The sequence below is a fragment of the Ceratotherium simum genome, chromosome 25 (genome assembly GCF_057802395.1).
Source record: "Ceratotherium simum simum isolate JZ-2026a chromosome 25, ASM5780239v1, whole genome shotgun sequence".
Taxonomy (NCBI): domain Eukaryota; kingdom Metazoa; phylum Chordata; class Mammalia; order Perissodactyla; family Rhinocerotidae; genus Ceratotherium; species Ceratotherium simum.
In genome coordinates, this window is record NC_141924.1 from 27,016,632 (window position 1) to 27,034,319 (window position 17,688).

At 36.5% G+C, this 17,688-nt stretch overlaps 1 protein-coding gene across 6 annotated transcripts in view; it reads right to left on the reverse strand.

Annotated features, from left to right (window-relative positions):
* Nucleotides 1-17,688, reverse strand: part of VEZT (vezatin, adherens junctions transmembrane protein) — a 72,218-nt gene that overhangs the window by 10,043 nt on the left and 44,487 nt on the right. For 5 of the 6 annotated variants that reach the window (XM_087449086.1, XM_087449088.1, XM_087449085.1 and 2 more), the window contains 4 exons: nt 11,625-11,956; nt 9,181-9,374; nt 4,864-4,964; nt 2,720-2,927 (listed from right to left, as the gene is read on the reverse strand). In XM_087449086.1, the coding sequence (XP_087305212.1) occupies nt 2,720-2,927; nt 4,864-4,964; nt 9,181-9,374; nt 11,625-11,956 (835 nt within the window). Of the gene's footprint in view, nt 1-614; nt 789-2,719; nt 2,928-4,863; nt 4,965-9,180; nt 9,375-11,624; nt 11,957-17,688 lie in introns of those variants that run through there. The other variant, XM_087449087.1, reaches the window with a different exon arrangement.

Sequence of the window (17,688 nt, forward strand, 5' to 3'; positions counted from 1 at the left end):
GTGGTCCCCAAACCAACAGCATCAGTCAACATCTCCTAGGAATTTCATACAAATACAATTCTCAGGCCCCACCCTGGACCTAATGAATAGAAAACTGGGAGTGGTGACCAGCTATGTTTCACAAGCCTTCCACTTGATTCTGATGCACACGAAAGTCTGAGAATCATTGCATTAAAGAATAAGCCCATGGTTTTCACTGATAACGTGTCAGATAAAAGGCCTAAGAGTAACCCAGGTAATGATCATATGTTCTACACATATATATTTACAAGTTAAAACAGCATGGGAAAAAAATGCAACATATAATAAAACTTACTTGCCAATCACCTAACAAGACCCTGATGAAAGTAAAGCCGTAACTTCTACACATTTTGTAATGCCACATAAAAATATAAAATGAAATAAAATCTGCATTTAAGATCAACTACTGTACAAAGCATAATACATAAATATTATATCCATACGGCAGAAGTTGTCCTTTCAAGGAAAATGAAGTTTATATAGCCCCTCTTGATGTTAGTAGGCAGTGGGTTGCTTGCTAGGCAGTCTCTCCTCCCAGTATGAGGGGTTAGTACAATACAATATATTATGAAGCATGACGGAAGAAAAAAAGGTGCGTCTTGAAGATCTGGAGTTTATTTAAAAAATAATTTTGTAAAACGTGTCCATTTCCAAGAAACAAATCCCTAAGCTGCAGTAACTCCACTAGAGAAGCAGCAACAGAAAAAAATGGCCACAGCAGGTTCCATTGTAGAATGTCCCTCTCTAATTCCATTCGGACTTTACCCCTGTAGGCAGAGATGAAAACAACTCTGGAAGATGTACTGAAATTTTTCATGGGAAAAGCATTTTATGGTATCAGCAGCTTTTTACTTATTTTCACAAACTAAATCAGCATTATTGCCCTTTCAAACGTAAACTATCGAAAGCACATACCTGAAAAGAGACACATTTCTGTTGTTAAATCTTTGCCCATACTGTCAATAGGATAATTTTAAAGCTACATGAAGAAAATACTAAACAATAGAAAAAGGACCTAGGTTCATATACAGTGCTATTGTCAGTCTTCATGTACAGCTTTAGTCTATAAATCTGCCAGGTCTTAAAAAATGCAACATATATCAGAAGTTGATTGATATTCCTGATTACTGCTAATTAAATGGGGGAATATAATCTCAATCAATCTCTGCTTTCATTTCACTACAGGGCTCCTCTGGTGTGAGGGTCTGTAGTGGCAGGAAAGGTGGCAGGGCTGGAGCAGTCAGAGAAGGATTCACAGAGGAGACTGGTGGAGAGGACAGCTTGGTGGAAAAGACAGAATTCTTGGTAAAGGGATCAGCATGAATACTTTTTATGAATAAAAACAGCAAGTTTGTGGAACCACAGTCTAATTAGATAAATATAACTAGAAGAAGATATCTATATTAGAAATAGTGGGAGGGCCGGCCCCGTGGCTTAGCGGTTAAGTGCGTGCACTCCGCTGCTGGCGGCCCAGGTTCGGATCCTGGGTGTGCACCGACACACTGCTTCTCCGGCCATGCTGAGGCCGTGTCCCACATACAGCAACTAGAAGGATGTGCAGCTATGACATACAACTATCTACTGGGGCTTTGGGGGGGGGGGGAATAAATAAATAAAACCTTTAAAAAAAAAAAGAAATAGTGGGAAATACAATTGGATAGGATGGACTCATATGATGGAGAGGTTTGAAACCAGGAAAATGAGTTTAAATTTCATACAATAAGAAAGGAACCACTGTAGATTTTTAAGTTAAAGAGTCATTATAAATGTGCTGTTTGAGAAATATTTGGAATGAGCTTGCAGATACATCTTGTCCAATGTACATCTGGACAAGGGAGAATGGTAGTGCTCCTAAAAGAAGAAAAGAGAACCCTGAGGAATTTTCCAGAAGTATAGGTAATCTACATACTTCTAGTGAAAAAGGGGAAGGGAAAAGAAGGTGGTTGATTTTGGGCTCAATTCAACAAGGAGCTTCATGCTCAAAAATGGAGGGGAAGTCCCATTCTACTGTCTTAGAAATCCATAGGAATTAATTCCTCAACTAGGAATTAGCTAGTTTGATAACGTTAAGTATCAAGCTTCCCTTCATTCCCTTCTCCGCCTCCCATGAAGTTCCACTAAAGAAAAGAAGGGTAGGAAACATAAAGGAGTCTAAGGCTAATCTTAGGTATTTCCAGTCACCCAACTTTGTCCAAATCCAAGTCTGGAGACGGTATGCACAGAAGCACCTCCTCTTCTCCCATCTACTTACGTGCTCAAATCAATTAAGCGACCTTAATGATGTAGCTAAGTGGCCTAGGTCTTAATTCATTTGTTTTAATAATAAACATGGAATTGTTACTTTGTGTTTCATTGAGGTATTTATAATATCAACATAAAGACAACAGAGTTTAGAACCTTGAATTCACTAAATTTGAAAACACTCCAATTTATTCAACTCATCGCCCATTCTAAAACAAATTTAGTAAAAAAATCAAATAACTGACGAAAAAGTGTGATTTCATATTCCCAATTTGATTATTTACCTACTCTTTTATTGATCAAATTGATTTTCTGTCTATTAGAAAAAGTACTATACTTACTGATGGATCCCTAAAATTAAAGCCATAAGAATTATATAGCTAAAATAAGATTCATAGTTCAAAAAAAAAGAATCCCCTACATTGAAATAAACTTGTACTCTGAAGTCAGTGCTTACCGTGATCACTAAACAGAAGTTGTTTCCACTTCTGCCTTTCTGCCTCCGATGCTTTAAATCCCAGCACAGATTTTAATTCTTGGAGTACCCTCTTGGATTCTTCATGCTCACGCTTCTGTCTCTCTCTGTCTTCTTGAGACAAGTAATAGAAATCATCCTTTCTGAAATCATTGTCCATATCTATATCATCTACATAAGCTTCTAACTCCTGAAAATGAAAATAAGAAAAAGCACTTTACTTCAAGCAGATAGTATTCTAGTAGCATTCATTTTCTTGCACCTACCCATCTCCAAGATTAAAAAATGAGGACTCTTGGCACAGGTCATTAAAGCAGTTGGGCAAACAAAGCAAACATATAGATAAATCGAAATCTTAAAACAACTTAACAGTTGATATGAAAAAGGGGTGTGGATAAGAAAGTTTAACAACTTTAATCATTACTTTTCTAATCTGATACCATTCTATAGATCTAGTCAAGATTACAGTTAATTACAAGTTAATTGTCAAAACCAATCAAAATTGGCAGGGGTGGGGCTTTGGGGAGGTGGTCAGGTATATTAGTCTTTTTGTGGTGGACGTTCGTGGTTCTTTCTGACTTCCTAGGAAGTTTGAACACTATTCCTAGGACTGGGTGGGCAACACCTCATCTTATGGTTCTCCATATCACTAAGGCAGAGGGTAGGATCCTTGTTCACCCAGCCTCTCTTGCACTTATGGTTCAGGCAAGTAACTTGGGATCCTCAGATGTACCTGGATCAGATCTGATTCAGAAGTTTGTTATTAAAGAAGCAGGCATCGGGCCGGCTCCGTGGCTTAGCGGTTAAGTGCGCGCGCTCTGATGCTGGCGGCCGGGGTTCGGATCCCGGGCACGCCCCAAGGCACCACTTCTCCGTCCAACCCGAGGCCGAGTCCCACGTACAGCAACTAGAAGGATGTGAACCTATGACATACAACTATCTACTGGGGCTTTGGGGGGAAAAAAATGAATAAATAAAATCTTAAAAAAAAAAAAAAAAAAAAAAAAAAAGAAGCAGGCATCTTAAGGAATCCATTTTGGCAAGGATGGTGGCAGGTCAAGTTTGCAGAAGTAAAGGTTCTGAGGGTAGTTTTTATTATTCAGCAATGATGGAGCCAGTGGCAATGTCTACACCCAGTGATCTAAGCATTGATATTGCCACTGCAACACTTCTTTTGAGTGATTTTGGTGTTTACCCCTGCCTGGGTCAAGCTTGATTATCTGGCCCTCTGAAATATTCTGTCACCTATCTAATGATTTTAACAAATTTCTTGTTTGTTAAACTAAGTAGGGTCTCCCTTTGTGATTAAGAATACTGAACAGACAATATGACCTAAGGAAAAGAAGTTTTCCTTATCAGGAGCAAAAGAAATCTTTGTCAATATCTAATGCAATCATTAAAAAATTGTTTTTTAGGGGCCGGCCCGGTGGCATAGTGGTTAAGTTCATGCACTCCACTTCGGCGGCCCGAGGTTTGTGGGTTCAGATCTCAGTCAGGGACATATGCACCGCTTATCAAGCCATGCTGTGGCAGGCGTCCCACATATAAAGTAGAGGAAGATGGGCACAAATGTTAGCCCAGGGCCAATCTTCCTCAGCAAAAAGAGGAGGATTGGCAACGGATGTTAGCTCAGGGCTAATCTTCCTCACCAAAAAAAAAAATAAATAAATAAAATAAAATTGTTTTTTAAAGTGAGGTATAACATGCATGCAGTCAAATACACAAATCTTAGGTGTAGAGGATTTTTACATGTGTGTACATACTGGTAACCACCACTCAGATCAAGGTAAAAACATTTCCTTCAGGTACCTCTAGAAGGTACCTTTGTCAATTCACTTATTTTTAATGTGTTTAATCACTTTTAAGTGTCTAAGAAATGGAAAATTATATATAAATAACAAGAAAATCTGCTGGTAGATTCAATGGACTCAAATTCAAGGCACTAAGAACTAATGATATGATATAAACTATTCAACACATTATGTTGTGATTTTGAAGTTCATTAGAAATATAAATTCAACAACTTATTCAAGAAATAATTACCCATGTCACTTACAGAGAAAGTTAGGTAAACTTTGTACGTGAAACTCTTCTTTACGAGGAAAAAAAGCAATTTTCACACTTACCTGCTCCTCAGGGATTGGATCTTTGTCTGCAATATGTAGAGTAGGCTGCATCAAAGGTACCACAGTACAGAGTGGGTTTTCACATGCTGTTTCAGGCTTGCCTTAGAAAGAAACAGGCCACGCAGAAATTAGTGAACATCTAATTAAAAAATATTCTTGGTACTAATATTTTGCCAATTTCATAGTCCAACTTGTTCTGATCATAACTTTTAATTTATAAAAAATTAAGAATATTAAAGTTAAGAACAGTAACATGAGTAGATTTACACTTTAAGTTAAATTTAAGCTCTTGGAGGAGAAAACCAGGTTTTCTCCCCCTTTACCTCACCATAGTATCTGGCAAACAACAGGTACCCTATAAATATTTGCTGAACAAATCAACTTTTGTTCACGGCATAGGAGAAGTCTCAAGACAGACCATCACTCTTCCTCACAAAAAACAAACTTCAATCTTGCACTTCACTTATACTATTTTTACTTTCAGAAGTTAAAACTGGAAGTGAGTTTCATAAGTAAATAGCTTGAAAAGATCACCCAGGTAAGTTTAACTTTGATTAATTATTTAAAATTGGTGTTGGGTATCTAATCACAGGGTTACTTAATCTCATATCCAGCTTTATTCTTTTCATCATTATCTCTCTACTTAAAAAGAGTATGGTTTAAGCCTCAAAAGTAATGATAGATAAATGATTGGGACCAAGGTTGGGGAGACTCTCGGCTGGGCTGGGAAGAACTCTCAGTAGATTTGAGTCAGCAGCAATGTGGCTTGGGAGACAGCCCACAGTGTCAGGTGATTGGTTATATACAAGGGATTGAGTAAATAAATAAATATATTGAAGATAATGAGAGCCAAGTTTCTCATAATCAGAAAAAGTAGGTACAAATATAGTAAGGGGGAAGGACAGAATAAATTATGTGGTGTTGGAATTAAATTGGAGGCATTGGTGTGAACTTATGGTTTATAACACATATGTACAGACAGATATAGAAATAGATATAGATGTGTGGGTAAGTATACAGATACAGATAGATTTCCCAGGTCTGTACACTGAGAAGTGGTAAAAGCAATAACATCTCAGTGGCTATGAGCATACCTAGCACCCAGATCTTGGTTTCTAAATGCAATTTTCCATTAAAAGGAATGAGGGCTTCTTGGAGACATGGCTGATGGTAGGGCAGGAGGCAAGGAAAGTACAAGAAAGTAAAGAAGTGCTCAAAGAATGCTAGTGACACAAACCACCTTGAATGGGCTCCCTCTGGTCAAACTTTGGGCAATTTGAGCACCAAAATAATCATATTATAGTAACAAATTATGATCCATCAAATAAAACAAGAATCCATGCATCCATATTGATATAAATAAGTAAATAAGTGGAAAGAGTGATGCTTTACCTTACAATAGAGTGCCAACTAACAAGTGTAAAAGGAAAAATGGAATTAGAAAATTACCATTTGGCAACCATCACAGTAACATCTAATTCAAGCAAAAACTATCAATGGATGCTAAAACTAGCGGGTGAAAAAATTTTAAGCTAATTTATTTTATTTTATTCACTCTTTTTGGTATATAATTTTATGAGTTTAGACAAATTAGAGTCATGTAACCACCACAATCCAGATACAGAACAGCCCCATCACTTCAAAATATTTACTAATGTTGCCTCTTTATACTCTATGCCTCCTTCCATACCCAACTCCTTGTACCCACTGAAATGTTTTCTGTTCCTATTAAATATTACCAGTTTAAGAATGTCATATAAATGAAATCATATAGTATGTAGTGATTTGAGTCTGGCTTCTTTTGATCAGCATTAGATCCTCCAGATTAGACTGGATTAGATTCCACCAGAGTAGATTACAGATTCCCCCATTTTACTGATGTATCAGTAGTTCATTTCTTTTTTTATCACTGAGCAGTATTCCATTGCATGGATGGACGTAACAGTTTATCGATTCACCAGCTGAAGGTTATTTGGGCTGCTTCTAGTTTTAGTGATTATGTATAAAGCCACTATAAACATGTGTGAATGGGTTTTTGTGTGAACATTAAGTTTTTATCTCTAGGGTAAATACCTAGGAATGACACACCTGGGTCATATGGTATGTGTATACTTAATAGTGGGAAAAATTTTGATAAGGAAAGGATATTTATATAACCTCAAGGTATTTTTTCACAAAATATTTAGCATGAAAGACAAAAGTTAAAGGAGAAGAAAGAACAAGAAAACTAAATGCCACATGTGATCTGGACATATAAAAATATTATTGGATCAATTGGTAAAATTAGAATGTCTGAGGATTGGATAGCAATATTATATCAGTGTTAATTTCCTCATTTTGATGGTATACTGTGGATATGTAGGAGAATGTCCATGTTTTTCAAAAATGCAAAGAGAAGTATTTAGGGGTAATGGGATTTCATGTCTGCATCTTACTGTCAAATGGTTCAGAATAATATCACCAAAAGAATGTATAGACTGATACACAGAGAGATAACGCAAACGTGGTAGGATGTGAACAAATGGGGAATCTGGATGAACGGTACGTTAAAGTAGTTTTGTGATATTCCTGCAATTTTGAAATAACTTAGAAACAAAAGATACTGCTAGCTAAATCACTTGTTTCTTAAAAAATTCAAACAAACATTTTATTTAAAGTTGTGTAGCCATGGTCACTATGAGCATTTTAGTGAGATAAGTGTGTGAATTACTTGATCTTAATTCATATCATTATTACCTATGAGCAAAAGCCACATATACAGAACATAATTAAGAAATGGCTTATCACCTGCCCAATGATTTGGAGACAGTTTTAACAATCACGTTTGAGTGACTGACTAAGATTCAACATCTCAGAGTATGTTAAAGAAGGGGTGAATAGGATGCATCTTTTAACACCCAGTGGTCTTCTCAGTGTTTCTATTTATAGAAAATGTACTCAAAAGCTCTAGACTTGGGGCCAGCCCCGTGACTTAGTGGTTAAGTGCATGCACTCCGCTACTGGCAGCCCGGGTTCGGATCCTGGGGCGTGCACTGACGCACCCGCTTGTCTGGCCATGCTGAGGCCGCGTCCCACATACAGCAACTAGAAGGATGTGCAACTATGACATACAACTATCTACTGGGGCTTCGGGAAGGAAAAAAAAAGGGAAAAAAAAGGCAGAGGATTGCCAATAGATGTTAGCCCAGGGCCGGTCTTCCTCAGCAAAAAGAGGAGGATTGGCATAGCTGTTAGCTCTGGGCTGATCTTCCTCACAAAAAAAAAAAAAAAAAAAAAAAAAGCTCTAGACTTAAGTCATATCAAAAAGTTAATATGCATAAATATTTACACATAATAAAAATCCTTGGCAAATGTATCCTTTGTAGAAAAAATTACTCACCATTTACATCTGAGACATAAAGGATGGTAATATATTAGTAATTAGCATGTTAACATTTTCTTTGAAAAAAGTTAATACTTCCAAAGTTAATACTTCGAAAAAAGTTAATACCTTCTATAAGGACTTATTCAGCTTATTTAAGATATTAACCCAAGGATTACAGATCCAGCTATAAACAAAACAATGATGATATAACAGGATGATAAAGCATTAATCATCTTTGGCAGCAATAGAATTTCTATACACAAATCTGATCAACCCTATCATAAAGGTCCAAGGTACAAACATAGTATTATTTTAAATTGTAAGTTTAAAAATTAATATACCAAACATTTACAATAAATTAGTGAAATGAGTAAAAACAAGTATAAAATCTGGGTCAAATGAAAGCAGTTTTGCAGAAAATTTCAAGACTGCATTTTTACCTAGCAGTATAAGGCACTCTGATGTTACCATTAAATAATGGCACTTAGTAATACATTTTAGACCCTTAATAACAAATATGCAGTGTCACTTATTAGAGCATTTGTATACTATTTCTGAATGACCAAAGCAAGTATTTTATCTTAAAAGGAAAACTTAATTTCTGGACCCAGACTATCAAACTCATTATTACCCTAACTGGAAAAGAGTTTTTGGAAATTCTAATAATGAAATAATACTATTGAAATCTATCCCTTCATTTAAGTTTTTTAAAAAGGAGGATATGATTCAGGGAACTTTTAAATCATATTCATTTTTTACTTATAAAATAAGAGCCAAGACTTTATATTCAGTGTCAATTTGTACAACAAAAAGTTCAGCTTTTTTTTAAGTAAACTAAGAAATTTTGTCAAGTCAGTTGCATCATGGAGATAAGAAATACACCTAATAAAATCCTCCCAGAGTGGAATAAGCGTGTCTGATAAGTGTATGCAAAAGAAATCTCTCATTGGTACCTTTTTTATCTGTATTTCTTCGTAGCAGTTTGTCCACTTGAGAAATGGCTTCTTCCCAGCAACTGTTGCTCGCTTGAACATGGGGCTGAATCAACTTTAATTTCTGTTCTAGGATTTGATAAGCTTCTGATACTAGTTCATGTGTTTCTTTAGCACAAACAAGCTTTTCAAGTTCATCTTCAAGAATTATTACCCTGAGTAATAAAGAAAAACAAACAGATTTCTAAAATATAAAATGGAAAATTTATAATTCACAAGGCTTACTTAAGAAATAAACTTATAAGATGAAAAAAGTTCTGAAGATGAAGGGTGGTAATGGTTACACAACAATGTATATGTACTTAACGCCACTAAGCTGTACGCTTAAAAATGGTTAAATGGTAAATTTTATGTTATATGTACTTTACCACAATTTTTTAAAAAGCTCATAAAGAGTATCATTTATTTTTTCAACAAATATTTCTTGCATACATACTAGGCATTTTATGAAGTGAAAGGATAAAACTCTGGAGGAGGAAGAACAGTTGAAGGGTTAATGTCCTAGGGTAGGCAAGTGAGAGTGGGAATAGCAAGAGACAGGCAAGAGGGAGGAGTGAAACACAAAACTACTGTTTAGGTAACACTTTGTTATATGTAGCAGTGCCATAGAGCAAATCAGATATGATGGTTTGTGACTGGCATACTCTCTAGTTAAAATATTTTGAAAGGTGGCATATAGTATCATGTACAGAATATTTCATTTTTAAATAGGAAACATACTTTCCATGCATAATCCACAATCCCTGCCAAAGGTTCAAAGCTCCTCTTTTTCATTTTCATGTCCATCCAGTGTAGCACTCTTGCTTCCCTGAGCCATCTTCTCTCATTCTAATGTGTTCCATTATGCCCTGTATATTTCTTTTTCTTTTTTTTTTTTCTTTTTTTTTTGTGAGGAAGATCAGCCCTGAGCTAACATCCATGCTAATGCTCCTCTTTTTGCTGAGGAAGACTGGCTCTGAGCTAACATCTATTGCCAATCCTCCTCCTTTTTTTTCCCTAAAGCCCCAGTAGATAGTTGTATGTCATAGTTGCACATCCTTCTAGTTGCTGTATGTGGGACGCGGCCTCAGCATGGCTGGAGAAGCGGTGCATCGGTGCGCGCCCGGGATCTGAACCCGGGCCACCAGTAGCGAAATGCCCGCACTTAACCGCTAAGCCATGGGGCCAGCCCTGCCCTGTATATTTCTGATTCTACTGTCAAAAATTAATTCTTTAGAGACTCTGGCTTTGCCTAATACAACCTTTCCACTGAAATCTTGTTTTTCTCTGATGATGATCCAGCCTTTGCCACTCACTCAAGTGGAGATTGCCTTATCTCCCATATTCCCTGTGGGAGACAGGGAGCAACTACAGACCACTGGAACGTCCCTGCCTCACAGTTCCTTAATTTTTCCCTGTGCCCTAACCTTTATATCAGCCTTACACACCGATCTCAGAACTTGAACTGATGAGTAAAAACTTATGTTCTCAAAGTGTCTTTCTGACCTAAATTTCCTATCCTTGTACATCACATCCTTCCTCATTCTAGTAAACTAGTCTTTAGATTTTACTGAGACTTTAAGTCCTTTTGAACCATTGTATTATCTTACAAAATCGATTGCTGCCTTCCCCCTTCTACTTCTTGCCTGCTATCCAGGGTCAAGTTCACCAACTACAGTCTTATCAACTCATTAAATTCCTCCGACCCCTCCCCCCCAATTACAACACAACATGAATCCAACCAATTCATTTTATCCAGTCGTATACTACAAGTCTCTGTTATAGAAAATTTTCACTGGTCACTGGACCTTACCTTTTACGAAGGCAGAGTACCAAGAATACTATGCGAAGTAGAAGATCAACAAATCAACAATGGACCCTACATTTTACTGTTCAACTGGGGCCCAACAGCCTGTCCTGTGCTACAGAAAAATGTCTAAATATGCTGTAACTTATTTAGAAAAACAGCAATATATTACTCTTCAACTATATATAACAATACCTTTTTTTTTTTTTTTTTTTAACAATACCTCTTATAATTTACTGTTCCAGTGCTGGCAAATATTTCTCTTAGACTGCAGGTTCCAGTTTAAGAGCCCTACTTAAAGAGAGTTAAAACAAACTCATTCTTCATAAACTTCTCCATTTCAGCTCCCAAATAGAATGAACAGTATCTGCTTTTGTCCTATCTTTCCAGGTTTTCTTTTGAAATCATGAAAAGTAAAAACTACAAGTGACTCCCCAAAATTATAATATTTACAAATCATTGTTTCTCTGCTACATTTATAGCTATAAACCATCCTTAATACTGCATGTCTCAATTTTGCTTCTTCCTTCTAGCTAGGAATCAAGCCAACAACCACAATGACACAAGAATGAAGCTTGCTAATCACAGGGACATTTCCGTAAATGGCTTCTAAACTTACTCATTCAGTAATGCTTTCAGATGGAGCTGCAAGCTGCGTACTGCTGTGTGAACATTACTCAGTTCTCTTGACTTCTGTTGAGTTTTCGATAAATGCTGGGGTACAGACTGGTGCTGAGTTTCAAAGTACCGATAGAACTCATAGCTGCGCTTAAGCTCTTCCAAGCAGGCAGAATGAGCATGAGGTAGACCTTGAGTCACATCAGATAGAATACGATGAGGCAAAAGTGCTGGAGTAAGTAAGGGCCCAGGAGGTGAATTAGCTGTAGAAAGTAATAGGGCTAACCGTCTGAAGAATTCTGAACTCTGTGCCACCCAGAGTTGGAACAAAATCTTAAAAACAAAACAAAACAAAACAGGTCTAGATCAATTAAAAATACTGGCCAGCATTCAAAACAAACTACAGATTTGCTTATCTTAACTTCTGGTTTAAATTTTTCACTTTATTCTTTTTTTTTTTTTTTTTTGTGAGGAGGTCAGCCCTGTGCTAACATCTGCCAATCCTCCTCTTTTTTTGCTGAGGATGACGGCCCTGGGCTAACATCTGTGCCCATCTTCCTCCACTTTATATGGGATGCCGCCACAGCATGGCTTGCCAAGCAGTGCGTCGGTGCGCGCCCGGGATCCGAACCAGCGAACCCTGGGCCGCCGCAGCGGAGCGCGCGCACTTAACCGCTTGCGCCACCGGGCCGGCCCCTCACTTTATTCTAAGTAATGAAAATAGCTAAGCTTGACCTAACTCTAAGATTAGCCAGGAATATTATATCAAATTGTGTGGTCATGGCATGTGGGAACTTCTGATTCCAATATAGCAGGTAACACCAGTATATAACTTAGTACAGTTCTACCCTAGAAGAGAAGTGTTGATGGAATGAGACATATCTATTAGAAGTGGATGTTCCCTGATGAATTATTAAAAAATTTTACACAAAGGAGAAAAGAAGACAGTAGAAATGATGGACCTATATAAGTCCAAAGAAATGAGTCACTGATGGATCCAGAGTTTGGGGTTCAAAACTACACCATTATTTTGGCCTAGGAAATTGCTAAGAAATAACATAAAAATGAATCCCAGAGTGATCATACCTAGGAATGTCTGGCATGAGAAACTACAAAATCCATTCTTGAGAAACACACCCTGAATCCAGGCAGCAAAGAATTTCTTCAGACATGGTCCTGTTCAAGAGCAGGACAACATCCCCCAAACAAACAAACACACGAGGAGACAATCTAGTACGAACAAGAGTTAGCAGACAACAAAAAAAGGATTGAACCAATTTAGATTCTAATTTTTCACAACCATGAAAATGGACATTATTCAGACTCTTTTATTAAACGAATTTTAAAATTATGCAAATAATGAATTAAGATAATTTAATGTAAACCTATTTTACCATTAACTTATTTTTTAAAAATGAGCAAGGCCAAATTTAGAATTCTTGAATATAAACAAGCTTACCTCAAAAGTCTTATTTAACCATTAAATTTTGTGACTACGATGATTTTCTTTATTCCTTTATTTGTTCATCTATCAACTATTTCTTGAGCACCTATTATGTGCCAGGCACTGTTCTAGGTGTTGACAATACAGCAGTGAACAAAAGTGAAAAAAATCCCTGCCTGGATGGAACTTACATTCAAGCATGAGGGAAACAGATAATAACAAGTAAAAGATAGTTTCTTGGCTGATGGGCTATGGGAAAAATACAGCATAGAAGGGCAATAGCAAATGTGTGTTTATGTGTGTATGTAAGGGGGGAAGGGGAAGGAGAGAGAGGCGGAGGGAGAGAGGGATGGGGTGGCCAGGAAGGTTTCTAAAAAAGTGTCATCTGAAGGAACTGAGCCATGAGACTCATCAGGAAAGAGAGTTCCAGGGAGCGGAGGTTCAAGTGCAAAGTAAAGTCCTGTAGCAGGAGCATACTTGGCACATCTGAGGAACAACCAGAAGAAGGTCAGCGTGGCTGGAGTACAGTAAGCAAGGGAGAGTGTGGTAAGCAATGAAGTCACTGAAGTAACTCTGGCTTTTACTCTAAGAGAAATGGGGAGCCACTGAAGGGTTCTGAGCAGAAGAGTTCTATGATCTGAATTATACTGTAACAGGCTCATTCTGGTTGCTGTGTTGAGAAATGATAGGGAGATGAGAGTAGAAATGGAGAGACTAGTTACTGCAATAATCCAGGTGGAGGTTTAATGGTAGCTTATACCACAGTGGTTAGGGATAAGAGGTGAGCAGTGGTCACACTCTGGATATATTGTGAAAGTAGAACTGACAGAATCTCTTGACAAACTGTTTATGAGAGAAAAGTGTTATCAAGAACGATTCCAGAGTTTTGGGCTGCAGCCCAAAAGAATTAAGTTGGCATAGCTTATTGCCACTTTAAAAAAGACTAACTTATTATCTAATCACTACCATATTATCCAATTAAACCAAAACTCTGAAATATACATTTTTTTCTGTTCGTTCTTTGGATAGGGGAGCTGCTCTGGACGAGGGGAAAACCATAGTTTATGGGCAAATAGGAAATTTTGATTTAAAGTATTTTCACAAAATGTGGACTTATTTTTCTAAAGCAGAAAATATACTACTTTACGGTAATAAAAAAACTAGTAAAAATTTAAACAAAGAAAAAAAGAGGGATAAGGACTCGGTAGTAAGTATCTTATATATGTCTCCTCTGGATACAATGAAGAGGTTGCTTTCCTTTCCAAAGATGCAGCATTTGCTATGTTAAGTTTTCTTGAGGAACGATATGTGAACAATAAAAAATAAATCCAAAATGTATTTTCTTTATAGGACACAATGAAGATTAAAAAGGAAAACAGGGCCGGCCTGGTGGCTTAGCGGTTAAGTGCGTGCAGTCCGCTGCCGGTGGCCCGGGTTCAGATCCCAGGCGCGCACCGACGCACTGCTTGTCAGGCCATGCTGAGGCGGCATCTCACATAAAGTGGAGGAAGATGGGCACAGATTTAGCTCAGAGCCGGTGTTCCTCAGCAGAAAGAGGAGGATTGGCATAGATAGCTCAGGGCTGATCTTCCTCACAAAAAAAAGAACAAAAAAAGAAAGGAAAACAAAAGGCCCTGATTTATTTGTAAACCATCTTTCACTACATTTTTTTAAAAGATTTAATTAGTGTTGCTCTTTTGAGAGAGAATTTTCTTGTAAAATTTAACTTACAAAATTCATTTTTAAATTCTTTTTCTGGGTACAATGGCAACTGTACAAGGTGGCAAAACATGGGTTTTTGAACATTACAGGGGTTTTCAGCAGTTTATAACCTCCATAGATCTCAAGACAAGGCTTCTTTCAGAAGCTGATATTGCTGGTAACAATGCAACACAATCACTGAGTTTGGTTATAGATTAGTTATATGTCAAAATAAAGCAAAAATCAAAATACTAAAGTGAGTCTGATTTGTAAAACAACATGGGTGAGCAAAAAGGATCGAGCTACAGCCAGCACCACTGGCGGTGGAATAGGAGACAACAACAAAGAACAAGCCTCACATTTTAGAACAGGTCACATCAGATGCAATTTTAAAAAAGCTAACATTTATTAATCACTTACTCTATCCCAGGCATTGCACGGGCAAATATTTAATCCTTTGGAGGTAAGCATTATGATTATTCTATTTTTATAAACACAGAAACAATGATTTGCTGGAGACCACATCAGCAGTCAAGTGATGGAGTTACAGTCAAACTTGGAAAGTCTGACTCCAGGGGGTACACCTTTTCTCTTTGCTGCCTATACTTAAGCCAAAATACAATTCAGGATTTAACAAGCTTTTAAAAACATATAAAAAGCATAAAGAAATAGGGAAATCACTGAGATATCTTGATGAGTAAACAAAAAATAATTTAAAAAGGAAATGAAGAAATATATATATAACCATAATTCTTTCTCCAGATCCTTCTTAAAGAATAATAGCCATTACCATTTTTGAGTACTTATTATGCAACAAGTCCTGTCGCAGGTATTTTGTATATGTTCTCATTTAATCTATCACCTTGTAGGGGAGGTATGGTTACTCTCTTTTTATAGGTGAGATAAGTTCAAAGAATAACTTATTCAAGGTCAAATGGCTAGTCAGGGTCAGGTCTGCTCAATTCCAAAGTCCTTGCATTTTCTTCATTAAGAATCTCTCAAATTGTCCTTTGAAAAAAGCTTTCTTTCCATTATAGAGTAAAGCATGGTCATGGTACTGAATTTGGAAGTGAATGGAATTACCTATAGTGCCACCACCCCAAAGAGTAGCTATTAGTATCTTGGAATTTTCTCCTAGTCTTTTTTTAAAAACGGTTATGGTCATACTGTGTACATTTATATATCCTGATTGTTTCACTGCTTTTAATAGACATTTCTCCAAGTTTTTACAAAATCTTCATATGCAAGTTGTAGCTGCTACACAATGGTTCAACATGTGGATCTGCCGTAATTCCCTCCACTGCTGCACATTTAGGCTGTGTTCCATTTTTCACTATTATAAACACAGCTAATAAGCAACTTTGTACATAAAGCTTTCCTCTATTTGGAATCATTTCCTTAAGAAAGATTTGCAGAAGTGGAATTACTGATGCAAAGCATTTCATTTTTAAGACTCTTTATATGTCACATTGCATTCTGAAACAAACAACTTTAGGGAACTAAGGAAACCAGCTAGAAAACTATTGCAGCAGCCTAGGTAAGAGATGATGGCAGCTAGGACAAGGATGGTGGGAAGGGATATGGAAACAAGTGGATGGGTTTAAACACTTTCAAGGTTGAACCAACACAAGAATCTGCTGACAGACTGGATGTGAGGGGTAAAAAGAAGGATAAGTAGGATGGTGCCCAGTTTTCTAGCTTAGTCAATTATATGGTGCCATTTATTGAAATGGGTTAGAACGATGGTAAGAATAAGGCAAATTTCAAGTAACAAGCAAGAAAAAAACACACAGGAGAACATGAACATTTATGTGAATCTGAAAATTTAAAAGATGTAGAAGTTGATATACAGTGGTCTCAAAACAAAATGGATCTTGATAAATATGCTGTCAACTACGCTTGCACTGATTTTCAAGGTATCAAGTGAAGCTTTAAAGACTATAAACAAAGAAATATCTAAGTGGAGTTTGCTAAATATTGGAAAGGAATTTATAGACATTTGGATTGACTTCTTAAAACTACTACTGGAATCTTACGTCACAGTTTTTGTAACTTGCTTTAACTTATGTTTTTAAATATGTTATTATTTTTCTTCTACTAACTCCAATGAATGTACCATAAATCACTGCCAATCTCATATTACTAAACTTTTAATTTGTTTCTAATATTTGCTGTTGTAGTAATATCATGAACATACTTTGAGTATATCTTTGATTACTTCCTCAGATAAATCTGTAAGCTTAAAATTGCTGGAGTAAGGGCACACACCTCTGTGAAGATGGTATTCACTGCTAAAATGAACCAGTTTATACTTTCACCACTAGTGTGTAAGGTCTCCTTGAATCTTCATTGATAATGAATATTATCAACTTTCAATATACTTGGCAAAATGTTTACTTATTATTTTTATGTGTGTTTTTTCCATTACTAATAAGATTGAAAGTCTTGTCACAGTCAGTGGCTATTTATATTCTTTTGTGAAGTGTTCTTTATATACCTTAGTGTTCTTTATATAGAAAGAATTCAAGCCCTTTATTATAAATCATTGCAATTTTTTCCTGAGCTTGTTTGCATTTAAAATATGCAGCATTTGAAGTTTAGAAGTTTAATTCTTATATAGTCAAATATATCCTTTTATGTGGCTTTTAAATATCAAAAAAATTCTTGTTCTAAACAAGAATTTTGGAGATTTTCCAAGGGAAAATATAGATTTTCTAAGTTCTTGACCCATGTTTGTTGAAACAAATGGCTAGTCATAAAATCACTCATATTAGTTTACTATTAAAGTAAATTCACTTATCTCTAAACTCCAAGGCAAGAAATGCTTATAGTAAAAACTTTAAGTATTTTGATATCAAAATATAAGGATCCCTTCATCCAGTCTTTATGATGCTCTCAGATTTTCAAGGCAGCTTCACAA